The sequence below is a fragment of the Corylus avellana genome, chromosome ca5 (assembly GCF_901000735.1).
Source record: "Corylus avellana chromosome ca5, CavTom2PMs-1.0".
NCBI classification, from domain to species: Eukaryota; Viridiplantae; Streptophyta; class Magnoliopsida; order Fagales; family Betulaceae; genus Corylus; species Corylus avellana.
Genome location: NC_081545.1, coordinates 17770550 through 17785087, shown reverse-complemented (window position 1 = coordinate 17785087; position 14538 = coordinate 17770550). Strand labels below are relative to the sequence as shown.

General features: G+C 33.7%; 2 protein-coding genes across 3 annotated transcripts in view; one reads left to right on the top strand and one right to left on the bottom strand.

The window, feature by feature from the left end:
• Window positions 1–1387: 1387 nt before the first annotated feature.
• LOC132181019 (probable galacturonosyltransferase 15) lies at window positions 1388–8892 on the top strand. 2 transcript variants are annotated; one of them, XM_059594060.1, is made up of 6 exons: window positions 1388–1932; window positions 2615–2658; window positions 4611–4763; window positions 6767–7348; window positions 7457–7759; window positions 8300–8892. In XM_059594060.1, the coding sequence occupies exons 1-6, from the start codon at window positions 1713–1715 to the stop codon at window positions 8582–8584; spliced, it is 1587 nt and encodes a 528-aa protein (XP_059450043.1). In that variant the 5' UTR covers window positions 1388–1712; the 3' UTR covers window positions 8585–8892. The 2 variants fall into 2 exon arrangements, with proteins under 2 accessions (XP_059450043.1, XP_059450042.1); XM_059594059.1 differs by having other exon boundaries at window positions 4608–4763.
• A 2639-nt stretch (window positions 8893–11531) lies between these two features.
• The window catches only part of LOC132181882 (agamous-like MADS-box protein MADS1), a 4003-nt gene continuing 996 nt past the window's right edge, over window positions 11532–14538 (bottom strand). The window contains exons 2-6 of the mRNA XM_059595112.1: window positions 12968–13058; window positions 12788–12887; window positions 12633–12674; window positions 12020–12061; window positions 11532–11908 (exon numbers count right to left, since the gene is read on the bottom strand). Coding sequence (XP_059451095.1) covers window positions 11741–11908; window positions 12020–12061; window positions 12633–12674; window positions 12788–12887; window positions 12968–13058 — 443 coding nt within the window. The 3' untranslated portion in view covers window positions 11532–11740. The remainder of the gene's footprint in view (window positions 11909–12019; window positions 12062–12632; window positions 12675–12787; window positions 12888–12967; window positions 13059–14538) is intronic.

Sequence of the window (14538 nt, the reverse complement as noted above, 5' to 3'; positions counted from 1 at the left end):
CTAAGTAAAAACATAAAAGTGCACCAAAATAACCTAAGTCCAAATACACTAGATTGCTTTGAGAAAGAAAACAAAAACCAGCCCCCCCTTGTGAACCAGTCCCTACCAAAACCAGCCCCCTTCGTGAACCTGGCCAGACCCACGGTGTAGGTTTGTCGTGGGTTTCTCCAATGGGTCTGGCCACCTCTCTCTGGGGCCGGTTTCTGGCCTTTAGTGTGATAAAATCCTTAAAGGGTTAACTTTACACCTCTAGGTTTTAGTTTTAAATCCAAAAATGAGTTTTGAGGCATTTGAAACAAGTTTTGATGCATTAGAAATAGGTTTTGAGGCATTAGAAATAAGTTTTCAGGCGGGTCAACATCGGTTTTGAGGCGGATCACGGCCAGACCCAAGTCTTGGGTCGTGGGTCTCGCCAGACCCACGGCTGAGTCTGGCGGCAAGGGTGTTCTTGGTCTTTTTATTTTTTTATTTTTTTATTTTTTATTGTTTTTGTTCTCACTTTAGTTTTTTGCACTTTTCTTGAAATGATGATGTGTTAGATGGAGATTGGATGCTACTAAATGGCCATTGTACAGATAGTTTGGACTGTAGGGGCTCACACACACACACACACACACACACACACACACATATATATATATATATATATATGATATATCCAATAGGATTTAAAAAATAGTTAGACAAAAGATGAATAAGAGTTCAATCAAATCCCATAATATCAAATTTAATTACCATCAAATCTGATTACAATCAATCTCATAATATAAAATAATCAAATATACATTAACAGATCCCCAAAAGATAGCTCAATCAGCTAAGAATCAGCCTAATATAACAGAAGTCACTATTTTAAATTTTATTCTCCATTTTTCTCATCTTGTGTGGAGATGTAATATATATATAGCAAGTCTCAATTAACATAACTAATATTTTTGTGCCTCTACACTACATTTGGAATAAGAATGGCCAAAACTTATACCAATTCATTAATAGAAAATTACCAATATGTAAAATTTGTTGGCAAAATGTTGGTATGATGTAAAATTCAGCAATTAAATGTCATAGTCAATATTGGACACCCCGTACTCAAATTCTCCTTTTTTATTTTTATTTTTGACTAATCTTAATTTTATTCCCTTAACTGTAAATAAGATGATAGTTTAACCATCCCATAAATAGACTAGAAGGTTCTTATACTTTTCGTCCACTGATAAATCCTCTCACACATCCGCAATCTGTCGGTGAACCGACTCTAATTAGGAAGGGCAAATCCGAAATATCACGCAAACCCAAGGGGGGAAAATCACAGCCTCAGCCCCTCCCCCAAATCATAAACATAATTGCACTTCCCTGTTTCCCGCGGCTTTAAACGCGGCTTGGATTTTGGCTTTTCCTCCACTCACGCGCTCTCTCACTCTCGCTCAACAATTTCTTTTTTGTTTTCATAAAATTGATGACCACTAAATTGTCCCAGCGGAAACAAAAGATCGTGATCCCAGCGAGTCTCTCAAAAAGCTACCAATATATTCTCTCACTCTGCCACCACTGTTCATACCATTTACCTTTTTGCGGCTTTGCATTTGGATTTCGATTTCAATCTCCAGCTTTTTTTCACTCCCGTGATTCTGTACGAGCACAGATCCAGCGAGACTGAGAGCGACCTGTTTGGGGATTCTATTCATGGAATTGAAGCAACAAGTTTCCACAACATGAAGTTTTACATATCCACGACGGGGATTAAGCGAGTCACGATATCCAGCTCCGGCGCCGCCGGTAAGGCTTCTCCGACCAAGGCCACGGCGCCTCGTCGGATTTCCAGCCGGACGCTGCTGCCGGTCCTGCTCGTGCTCGGGATCGCTCTGCCGTTTCTCTTTGTGAGAATTGCGTTTTTGGTGCTCGAATCTGCCACTGCTTGCTCTTCTCCTCTTGGTAATTTCTCTTTTATTTCTTTTTTATTATTATTTTTTTAATTTGTTTTTTTGAAAAGGAGATTGTCTGTATTTTTAGCAAATATAGAAATTAGGACTTTTGAGTTGAGGTTTCATTTTTGTGGATTGGAGTTGTACATTCTTCTCAAATTGTCCGTTCGTTGTACAACATGGATTGCAGCGGAAGGTACAAGTACCTTCAGCGTAAGCCATCTATATATATATATATATATATATATATTTTATGCTGGAGATTGTTTTTCTCTGGGAATATGGATTAGAAAATGTTTGGGTTGACAATTTTGGTACAAATTTATTTATAAATTAAATTTTTAAGTAATAATTGGTGAAAAGTGACAAATTAGTCATTATAATTATTTTATCAATTATAAATTATTACGTCAGTTATAATGAATTTTAAATTAAAAATTGTGTGAGCCTAACCTTAGCCACTATGGAATATGGATACGGTTATAAAATCCTCTAATTAATTTAATGTTTTTAGTGGTAAATACGATTATTTTTATTATTATCAACTCAGCTGAAAAATGTTTTTAGTTTTATTTATGTCGTGTCAGAGAAGTCATTGCCTGTAATTTTTCTTTTTTTTTTTTTTCAAATTTTAGAATATTATTTATTCTCAGATAAAATTTTAATTTAATTTTTTAAAACGGTTTTTGCAGATTGTATAGGATGGAGGTTTTTCAGCGGGGCTGACGCATCTCTGGTAAGTGTGTCAGATCTAATGACGAAAATACCCTTTATTTCTGAACTTTATGAATTGGATGTCCAGCAATAGTAATTTTCTTTTTTTTTTTAAAAAAAAAATAATAATTTCAGTAGAAAATCTCTAAAAATCCATATCCGATTTTATTACTCTGAAACCCTATAAGTAGGGTGTGAGTGTGACACGGTGTATATATGCCACCACGTGGTCTGTTGGACGGCAGATTGGTACTTTACACAAAGTTTGCACACAAAGGAATCTTCTGTTATCCTTGTCCCTGTCATCGGTTAAATCCGCTTGAACCTTTGTATTTAGGTTGCATATATATATAAAAAAAATTACTTATTTATTTATTTTTTTTAAGTGCATTTTAGTTCCTCCAATTTACTGTTTTACCAAACTGATTACTGGGATATAGCCCCTATGGTACTCTGTTGTAAGTTGTTTGATACCAACCGTTATATGCACACATGTAATCCAAGTTACTACCAATCGTTGATTGAGACGTGACATGGCTAATGATTCGGCTTATTAAGTGATGGTCGGTCACCAAAGGGGTGGTTGTCCCTCATCTAATCCTCTTTTTTATTTTTTTAATTGAGGAAAAAATTGTAATTTAAAGTAGACCCTAGTCATGAGTCATGTCATGTGTCAATCGATGAGTGGTTGTGATGTTGAGCTGCTTATGCAGCTATTGGTTTCTATCAAACAGCTAACAACGGGACCATTTTAGATAAATAATTTACCCTAGAGATTAAATACGTAATTTTTCTGATGTTATATATATGGGTGAGTAGTTTGGATATGTTAGTTTTGCATGTGAGTGGTTCGGGCTTTTTTGAACTTGTTGAATTTGTCATATTCGCATATACCAGTTTAATGGTTCTTACATCTGAAAAAGTTTCTCTAACTTCTTATGTTCCAATTCAGGGTCACATTTAAATGCTGCCATTTTATTATCATTTTGATTTTGACCTATTTGAAGCTTGGTCGTTTTCACCTTAAACGTTGTTGAATTTCATAGTATGTTCTTCCTACATTTGTTTCTCCATTTTTTATTCCATGTCCAATAATCTCAAAGTTCCAATTTATTACAAAAATGCTTAATTTTGGTTCAAAAATTCTAAAATGTCTAGCCCTTTTTCTTCAATATAACAAAAACATTTTATGGAAAAAAGGTAATTTCAATTTAAAATAATATCTATCATATGCAAAGTGTCAAGGGGACAGTATCCACCCTAATTAATTTTTCATTAATTGGTAGTGATAGGACCCATTTGTGGCCTATTTGTGGCCATAAGATTTCTGAGATGAAATCTTAGCGTTCATAATGGACTGGAGAGGATCTTGTTCCTTTGTTATTGGGCTCCACTCTTTGAAAGCGTCCAAACTCACATACTTGAGATATTCCAGACTTGTGTTATGCTTGAGAATTGACTTATGCTTGAGAATTGAGATATTCCTCTTTCCTGAAAAGAAAAAAAAAATTAAAATAAAGCAAGATATTCCATTTTAATAATATAATAGCATTTTTCGTAAATCATAGAAAGGGTAATGGCATTTTCGTCCTAGGATATATTGCTTACAGTGTCTGGATAAGCACATTTTGGGACACTGTCGGTTGGATTTTCAGCAGTCTCTTTCGAGGACACGTGGCCAGTTGTACCACAATCGTATTGTGCTCGTCCACTTGATGTTAATACATTTTGAAGACAATAAAGAAGAGAAACAAACAAGAAATGTAATAATTGGTGGAGAACTTGTAAATTCCACAACCATCTGACTCTTTCCATGACGCTCTCATTGAAAATGCATTTACCTCTTCGTGATGGAAACTTCACTACGTCACCACACGTCACACGGTTTGATCAATGGGCCTATTTTATTTTATTTATTATTATTATTATTGATTGTCTATGTGTTACTGTGGTGATGCATTTACCATAAAGAAGCTGAGGGAGGAGCTAAGCAGATCATTAGTTGAGGCGAAGGAAGGTGACATTAATGAGGAAGGAATAGAGATAGAGTCATTCGACAAGCTTGTGAAGGATATGACGTCGAAAAGACAGGATATCAAGGCATTTGCTTTCAAGACCAAGGCTATGGTGAGCACACGTAATCATTCATGGCTACTTTAATTTGTCTCTACTTCTTTTTATCTGTGCTGATTTGTTGTGTGTTGTTTTCTGTCATTGATGGGATGTAGAGGGTGACATCTAGTTATTGTCTCTATTCTAGTATTTCAGTTGACAGTTGGCAATTCGCTAGGAAAAGATAAAAAGTTACAGTTGGCACTTGGCAATGCTGGTTTGGGTCTGGGTCTACTTCCTAGCTAGCTAAGACCTATATATACATGATCCGGATTATTAGTTTAGGTCCTTTAGGAGAAGATGAATGCTATATATGTATTTCACAATGATGATGATGTAGCAGTCTTAATTAACTTTTAATATTTTTTTTAAAACAAGGATTGATCCAAGGTTTTGTTGAGATTAACACATAAGAGTTGTGGATAATTATGAGATAAAAATTTTGTTTCTAACATTATTTTTAATAGAATTGTCCTTTTTTAGAACAATAAACGGTTAGTTTGATAATGCGTTTGGAAAGTCTTTTTTTTTTTTTTTTTAAACACAATACCTTACTTTTTAGAAATAAATTACTAAACAAAAAGTGTTTCTAAAAACAAAAAACAACAATTTTAAAAATATAGAACACAAAGTAGGTTTTTGAAAACTTTCCTAAAAGTATTTGAAAAAATTATGTTTATTTTTCTAGGTGTGAAGGTTAACTTGTTATTTATACAAAAAATTGGAGAAGACGAAAGGTGGTTGCACGGCCACCCCAACACAACAAAGTATCCAAGAGGAGGTGGCTGTGCGGTAGTCGAACATAAAAAATTATGTTTTTTTTTTTTAATTCAAATCACCATTGATTTGAAAACACTTATTAGATTTTTTACAAACACTAAAACACACTTTTCAAAATGTTTACTGAATAGTTTTCTTCTGTTTCACTCTACAAAATACTTTTCAAAGATGAACACCATTGAAATTACTTCCTACTTTCTATCACATCAAGAACTCTTTTCAAATCAAAACATAAAAAACCATTTTGAAAACACTTGCCAAACATAAAAATTTTGGCTTCACAACTTACCTCTTATTTCAGATAAAGTATTCCACATGTTGGACTTATTTATTGAGGGAGAATTTGAGCCCACATATGAAGAAGAATGTTAGAATATGATTATAAATAATTAAATTCACCATTTTCTATCAGCCTAAACTTATGTGATAAGTAGTGGCTTAATAATCAAAATATCTATATTGCACAGGCACTTCTAGAAGAGAGTTGTATACGCATCAAATACAATACATCTTAGATCCTTGCCAATGCATACATAATAAGCATATCCAAACTTCGCAAATCATATTTTTGAACTTGAAAATGTATATGATACTTCTTCAATACATTGGAGTGGGTACCATAAACAGCTTGAGTCACTAAGTTCTTAGGCATGATCCTCTTTAGTTAGAGAGTAATATGATAAAAACTTTCAGATAATGAATGCTGGTATGATTAAACATTTACCTTGTATGACTACAAAATCTCTAAGAAGTTGAAATGAAAAGGAAAGAATGTAAAAGTTATGATTATTTTTAACCATAACTTGTTCCCCATATTTCTATTCATGCTTCCTAGGATGCAACTTGTTTGTAAAAGCGACTCAATTTGAATATTGTGTGCGAGTGTTTGCATGAGTGTGCACTAGCATGCTGACAATGTATGTGGGTGGGGTCCTTGCAAATGTCCATTTGTTTCAGGCTAGCTGTTATTGTATTTATCATCTTAGCTTGGATTATGTATATTCCAGTGAGAGGAAACTATATGGAAAAAAGTACCATAGCTTAAACAATTGTAGAATTGTTTGCATTACTACTGTGTATGACTTAAATGAACTAAAAGAACTGACACCGGATTATCTTATCATGGAGATTTAGGCTTTGTTTTGGTTGCTTAAATCTGCATATCAAGAAAAAACAATTATTGGAAGAAGTTCCAATCCTCAAAAAAATTAGAGCTAATTTCTTATCTTAACATGCAGCTACTTCAGATGGAACGCAAGGTCCAGTCGGCGAGACAGCGTGAGTCTATTTACTGGCATTTAGCTTCACATGGTGTCCCCAAAAGCTTACATTGTCTTTGCCTAAAACTGGCCGAGGAGTATGCTGTAAATGCAATTGCTCGATCTCGTCTACCTCCACCAGAATATGTTTCTCGCCTTGCCGACCCCTCGTTTCATCACCTTGTTCTTCTAACTGATAATGTCCTTGCTGCTTCTACTGTTGTCTCTTCTACAATCCAAAACTCAGCCAACCCTGGAAAGTTAGTGTTCCACATAGTTACTGACAAAAAAACTTATACCCCGATGCATGCGTGGTTTGCGATCAATTCTATTAAATCTGCGGTGGTGGAAGTTAAGGGATTGCACCAATTTGATTGGTCTCAGGAAGTGAATGTTGGTGTGAAAGAGATGTTAGAGATTCATCGTCTAATTTGGAGGCACTACTACAATAATTTGAAAGAAGAAGATTTTGAGTATAAAGGAGAACATAAAAGATATCTAGAGGCTTTAAGCCCCAGCTCCCTCTCCCTCCTTAATCACCTCCGAATTTATATCCCTGAGGTAGTTACCAATTTTCTTCACAAAATCTTCTATGATTGAATGATACATGTTGAATAATGAACACTTAATTATGATTTATTTATCGTCTGATTTTCTTGGGCCACACAGCTGTTTCCAGATCTCAACAAGATAGTGTTCTTGGATGATGATATTGTAGTACAACATGACATATCATCTTTGTGGGAATTGGATCTCAATGGAAAAGTTGTTGGTGCAGTTGTTAATTCATGGTGTGGAGATGACTGTTGCCCGGGAAGAAAATACAGGGACTACTTGAACTTTTCGCATCCAATTATATCATCCAACTTTGACCCTGATCGTTGTGCATGGCTGTATGGCATGAATGTCTTTGATATCGAAGCTTGGAGGAGGACCAACATCACTGCAACTTACCATCAATGGTTAAAACTTGTAAGTGCATTTTCTAATACTTCAATAAGTTGGTTAATGGAAACTGCTGTCAATGTGTCTCAGCCCGTTTTCCAGTGTTAAACTCAAGATGGATATAGCATCGGATGTTGGTGTCATACTTTTGCTCTTGAAAAAAGTTTTATTTTTCAGAAAAGAAAATATTCTTTTAAAAAAAGCGATATGGGAATCTAGTTCTTTTTAATAGCTAAAAGTGGTGTTTTTTTGGTCGAAAAAAAGTGTTGTTTTATACTTACTTTTAGGCCATTGGATGATTGACGACCTGTGATTGTACTCATTCTGAGGAAGAGGGCAGATGTTTTGTTATCGTTTAACATAAGAGAAATTGTCTACCATCTCTTTGAATAATAAATGTTACATTTAGAATGAATATCCTATACTTTTCGAAGCCGGTTCCAGAGAAATATTCAGAGAATCTAGATTTCCTGACTCTTATGACCAAATACCTCCATTATGTATTCACTGTAAAGATAAAATTTTCACCCTTTTTTGTTTCCATAATACCATTACCTCATTTCACAGAGCCACAAATCTGGGTTGGCATTATGGCATCCAGGAGTACTTCCACCTTCCTTAATAGCTTTTGAGGGTCATGTGCATCCTATTGAACCATCATGGCATCTGGCCGGTTTAGGTTATCAATCTGCAGAAGTTCATCAAGAGGTATTGGAAGCTGCTGCTGTTATACATTTCAGTGGCCCTGCAAAGCCATGGCTTGAGATTGGGTTTCCAGAGGTCCGAAGCTTATGGACTAAATATGTAAGTTTCTCAAACAATTTTATTAGGAAATGTAGCGTAATGGGGTAAAGAGGGCAAAGTTCTCTTACTCTCATATATATATATATTCATTTCTGGAAAAAACCAGAAGCAAAGTATGGGTCCAGAGAGAAGAAGGTTTTGCCTTCAGTTTCTGCTCACACTCAGCTCTGCATACCACGATATTGGTTATTTCATGTCCATAATAGAAAATAGCCCAAGGTTCCACGCAATACACCATAAATAGTCGGGATCTTTAGACTTGTTCAAGAGATATAGGATCATGTTGTAGCTCTCTAACAATATTGTAAATTACTTTTGGTCAGGTAATTTAATATTTGCTTATTTCAATGGTTAAACTCTTGTATTATGTTTAACTTCTGCATAATATGGTGTTAATTTGTTCACCATTTGTTAGTTGTGGTTCATATAAGTGTTAGAATATTAATTAAATGATTAAATTTATCATGTGCAATGCCTGAAGACCTCTTCCAACTCTGCAATATGCAATGCTTTTCACGAGGTATCTTCTCAAGAAAACCATGGAGTTCAGATTCCATCCAAGTTTTAGGGCCAAGACCAAGACCCAATGGGCTCGGTCAATAAATTGTAGAGAATCTGACTGTTAGGAATATAAGGTGATACAGTAGAAGAAGAATCAGAAACAAACACCGAAATTGTTAGGAAAATATTATGTGAAAACAACAAAAAATTAGAAATAAAAGATATGTTTGAAGTGCTAGAATCGCTATCTTTAAGACAATATTTGCTCTCGCTTGGAATGAGTTTGCTAATGGGTTTCTAGCAAATAGTCTTTAGGATACAATAAAGCTTATAAATGCTACAAATAGCAATTTTGGAGAATTCCTACAATTTTACTTGTAAACTTATAAAATTGAAAATGAAAAACTGAATAATAAAATCGGTAGAGGAATGTTATATTTATGAGAGATACTACTTAGTATTTTCAAGTGTCTATCTCTTCAGATTCTTGTTTATGTGGCACATTTATATCCACTTCTTTTTTCTTTTTTCTTTTTTTAAAAAAAAAAGACCAAAAAAAAAAAAAAAAGAAGGAAGAAAAAGCGAAAAAACAAAGATAGACATTTGAGAATGTTGAATAGCATTTCTTTCTCTATATTTATAGATGTTGAAGGGGCATATGGGAAGAGTTGTAACTTTTCATTTTATCTAACTGACAGCAGTTAACATATTAATATATGCATCCATTACTTAATGACTCAAGTGGTGCGGTAGCTTGATGGTAAAGGATCTTTTCGCCTTCTGAGTCTCATTAACTGCTTAAGTGCGGTTAATATTTTTACTCTTCTAAAGACTTCCAAAACAGATATTTTCAATACTCAAACCCTTTCTCAATTTTAATATTGATATTATCATGCATAAAAGAAGGTATCTTTCGACTTAAACCTTATTTAGCCTAATCAATTAAAAGTTTTGACAAAGTTAGTGGTGGCCTAAACTTAAACCAAAACTTTTATAACTCATAACCGAAAATAACTCACATGAAAATATCTAGTTTACATCAGAAATTCATAAATGTTAGCACTATTATGACTTTGTGCTACATCCTGGTTTAATGAATACTACAAGAATGAACCCTAACTTTTATTGGAAGCGGCACCATACTTCTATGTTCATAGAGGTGAAGTTCCTTTCATGTGCCTGTTACTATGACACTTACTTCTAAATTTGAACTTCATTAAGAGTACAACTCATCATTCGTAAGTGTGATAGTTAGAATTGATCCATCCTGGATTAGACTTAATTATTTCACTGCTTAACTCACTACAAAAAAAATTAGCATTTTTTGACATGGCTACAGTACATGTTTTCTCGTCATGTCAGAACTTTTTTTCTAATGCATGAATAGTGCCACGTCAGAATTTTGTTTGTTTTAGCATGTCAGAAAAATTTTGACGTTCTAACCACTAACACGTCAGGAAAAAAATTTTACTGACCCCTATGCTTCTGACATTCAACACGTTAGAAATGACACGTTAGAAAAAAATTTTGACGTGTCAAACACCATAAAACGTCAGAAATCTCCAGTAAGAAAAAAAATTATTTTTTTGTAGTGACTAATCACTTATCAGTTATTAGATTAAATCATTAAAATTGTTGGGTTACCATTTCTGGCTATTCTTGTAATAGGGTTTTAGTCCAATTCCAATGGATGTAACCCTTACCAATTTTTGAGAAAAACCTTTCGCAAAAGGGCTTGCCAACTTACTATTTGACCTAACATAAATGAGAGTTGTGATTTCATCAAAAATTAATGCGAAAACTTTACTTACCACCCCTCATCTTTGACAAAAGGGTGTAAAGCACATTTACTTAACAAGCCTTCACCATCCATTATCTCGTTTATATATAATACACTATTCCATTGTGATTATTTTCTTATTCAAATATCATAATATATATATATTTCATGGAAAATTAGCAAATTAACAGTTTACTCAAATGTTCTCAATTAGAATTATAAGTAAACAAATTAAAAACATACATATTTCATTATATATAATTCATATATTTAGATGACCGTTCACAAATTACATAAAATAAACATGACAATATTTGCTAAAAACTTAAAAGTCTTTAGTGGTGGATATTATATAAGTCTAGAATAGCGATGACAACGAACATAGTCACTAATTAGAAACCCTAAACCCTAATGAGATGCCTTTTAGGGATTGGAATTTAGACCTCGTTTATTTTGCAGAATGGGTATTCCGTTAAGAAATTAAAGAGTTATTACTAAGAATAAATGAAAGTGGAATAGAATGGTTATTTATATTCCTAAGTTTAGTAATAATATATGTGTTCAAATTGGAATTGAACCAAAATTACCACACACAAAAAAAAAAACCCATTACAGTAAAGTAGTTCGAACCCCAACTTTGTAAATTGCATATATACTGATCATCAAGAACCGTGATGTTCTTTTATGTTATTGTTATTAAAACCGTACGTGGGAATGGTTTTCATGGCACACTCTTGTCTTGTATTGTAGTACAAATTCTTGCAAATTTACAATCTTTTATGGAAATTATTGAAACTACAATCATGATCGCTTGTTGCTTGTATTTAAAAGCTAGAGTGTTTGCACAAATCATTATATATATATATATGATGAGGTGATGCAATAATTCATTCCGTTGGTGATGGTGTACGTTTTAGATTAGACTAGACAAGTTGGAGAGCTGTCTGGTCTGCGCAGGAGTAGTGGTTGGATTCCAGAAGGTTTATAGGGAGGTAGTTCCGATCGTATGCTTGTGAAGACGTAGACTCATACGCGGTTTCTGGCATCATGCTTGTCGTTTGCTCCTGTTGTGCTCTCTCATTTTCAGCTATCTGCATCCATCATTTATATATATATATATATATACAACAATTACTATTATATTATTAAATTTAATTACTACTTCAAACTTCAAAGAGAGAGAGAGAGAGAGAGAAAGAAACCTTTGCTCGCAGATAATTGTTTTGATTTTGCAGCTCAACCTCCTGCACATTTTGCACATGTATATATATATATATATTGAGTTTATTTCATATAATAAGCATTATATACCCAAATTAAGTAACATAGGATTAAGCATTAGCATGCAGGAGTTCTTATTGCTCTTGCTTATTCAAATTCAATTGCTAATCCGCATTTGGTCAAAAAAAAAAACAAAAAAAAAAAAAAAACAAAAACCGATACCAATGGTCATTCAAAACAAGAAAACAATTGAGCAATAAAGACAACAGTACGTAGTTCTGTCCAAAATCTGTCTTCAATGATCTAATCACGCCAACATATTGTGCATCACATTTGGCTGAAAGAGAACCAGCATACACGGAGAAACAAGATAAATGATTTACGTTAATTTTTTTTTTTTTTTTTTTTTACAAATCAATTATTAGATTTGTGAACTTATGTAAACCTCACACAAATGCAATGATGCATCCCACAAATTTAATGGTTGATTTATAAATTTGTAAGATAATATGAGAGAAATATATAAAAAAAAAAATATTGACGTGAATTATTTCTCGAGAAACAAAAATATTAAGAGCTGGAAACAATAGTTACCCTCTTTTGCATGAACTCGATGTCAGCACATAGCATTTCATTCTGGAAGAAGTAGTCGATCGAGTATATTAGTCCAATCCATATATATATAATAGATTAATGGTTTCTAGCTAATCAAATTAAACATAATCCTCATACTGAAATGTATTAATTACCTTTTTGGATCTAATTCTGCTGATTCCTTTCTCCAATTTTACCTCCAGGTTCTTGAGTTCTTTCAAGGTCATACTGCTAAGAGCTTCACCCAGAATATGCCTAGAAACACCATTTGTTTACCCAGAATAAGCATCTCAAATTAATGCACTTCAATAAATTACCCAATGGAATATATATACCTGTTCAGATTTTGGGTTTCCCGGATCTGTCTTCGAAGTTTGGATGCCTCTTGCTGGTAAAACTGAGGACGTAGTGATAATATAAGTGTATCTCATTGTAGAAATACATGATGATGAGAATAATAAAAGAGACAGGAGAGAAACAGTGGAAGCGGTGAGAGACGTGTGGACTGCATCTTTATTATATTAATTTATTATAAAGAGAATTAATGCTAGGGTTGGATACCAAATTGTTTACTAAGAAATGAGTACTAAGATGATGTGGAGCTTATTCATTAATTGAAAATGATCAAAACAATTAATAAAAAGAAATGTTATGAGAGCTAATAAATAAGCTTCACATTATCTTGGTTCTTATCTCTTGGTAAAAGATTTGGTAACCACAACATTCTTCTATTGTAAAACAATATTATATAAGTCTATTTATAAATACACGATGAGTATTGAATAGTGAACAAGAACTCTTATACTATATCAGCTACGAAATAAACTCTACAAATGAAAGAAAATAAACCCAGAGAATAATATAAAATATTCTTAACATCTCATAAAAATTAGAAGTTGAGTTCAGTGGCAGAACCACGAAGCTTGCCCCCTCAAAAACAAGACGACAAGAGCTGAAAAGAGGCCTACGTACACAAACAAGCTGTCATAAGGAAAACAACAACAAAAAAAGGACAAAGAAAGCTAAAATTAAGATTACATCAGTAAAACCCCAAGACCCAGCTAGAAAACAATTATGAGAAGAACCAAATACACCCTATTCAATCAGTTGACTTTATATTTAACCCAAAACATAATCTCCAAAAGAATGCACCCGGAATCATTGTTTCTCATTTGGAACAATTTAGCATTTCTTTCACGCCATAGAGCATACACAATAACAACTACCATAATTCTCACTACCATGGAGAGAAAAATTTGGCCTCTAAAGTGAGAGACCATCAACCCAATAAACTCCTCGTAGTTCCTAGGAGCCCAAAAAATATTACATCTATTCAAAATATTAGACCAAATACTTTCTAAGAATAGACAACAAAAACACAACTAGGAACCATCAACCAAGAGAGGTTGAGAGAAGGAGATCTTTAATGGCTAAGGCTTGCAGGTGGGGGCAAAGTCATTGAGGAATGCATGTGAGTCTAGGGTGGCACAAGTGACCAATAGGGTATCCCGTGAGTGTGAGTTGTCTACCACATTTGGCTACTCATATTTTTAGGTAAAGTTGAAAAAAGATGGTTCCAATGAGGAAGATTAAAGGCCCACAAGATTATTATAATGATGGAGAACATAGAAATGCAGAAGAAAGGCATGTGTGCCCATATCTATTCTTTGTCAATCATGGTAGCTAGGTCATTCAAATGATTAAAGCCTGAGAAAAACTTGAAATGAAAATTAACCTAAAGTAATATACACGGTTAGGGATCACACATTGTACCATAGAATTAGTTTTTGTAAAATGTTGAGGATATCATAGTTCAAATGGCATTGTCATGTCAGCGACAATTAAATTTAATTGTTTAGTAGTTAATTAATGTGATAAGTGTTATATTAACTTAAAAATTGATGAA

Bases quoted from the DNA above. Each gene is read 5' to 3' on its own strand.
- LOC132181019 (XM_059594059.1), top strand. From the start codon at position 1,713: ATGAAGTTTTACATATCCACGACGGGGATTAAGCGAGTCACGATATCC. The intron at 2,659-4,607 runs GTAAGTGTGTCA...TTTACCATAAAG, and splicing joins GCGGGGCTGACGCATCTCTG to AAGCTGAGGGAGGAGCTAAG. The intron at 4,764-6,766 runs GTGAGCACACGT...CTTAACATGCAG, and splicing joins CTTTCAAGACCAAGGCTATG to CTACTTCAGATGGAACGCAA.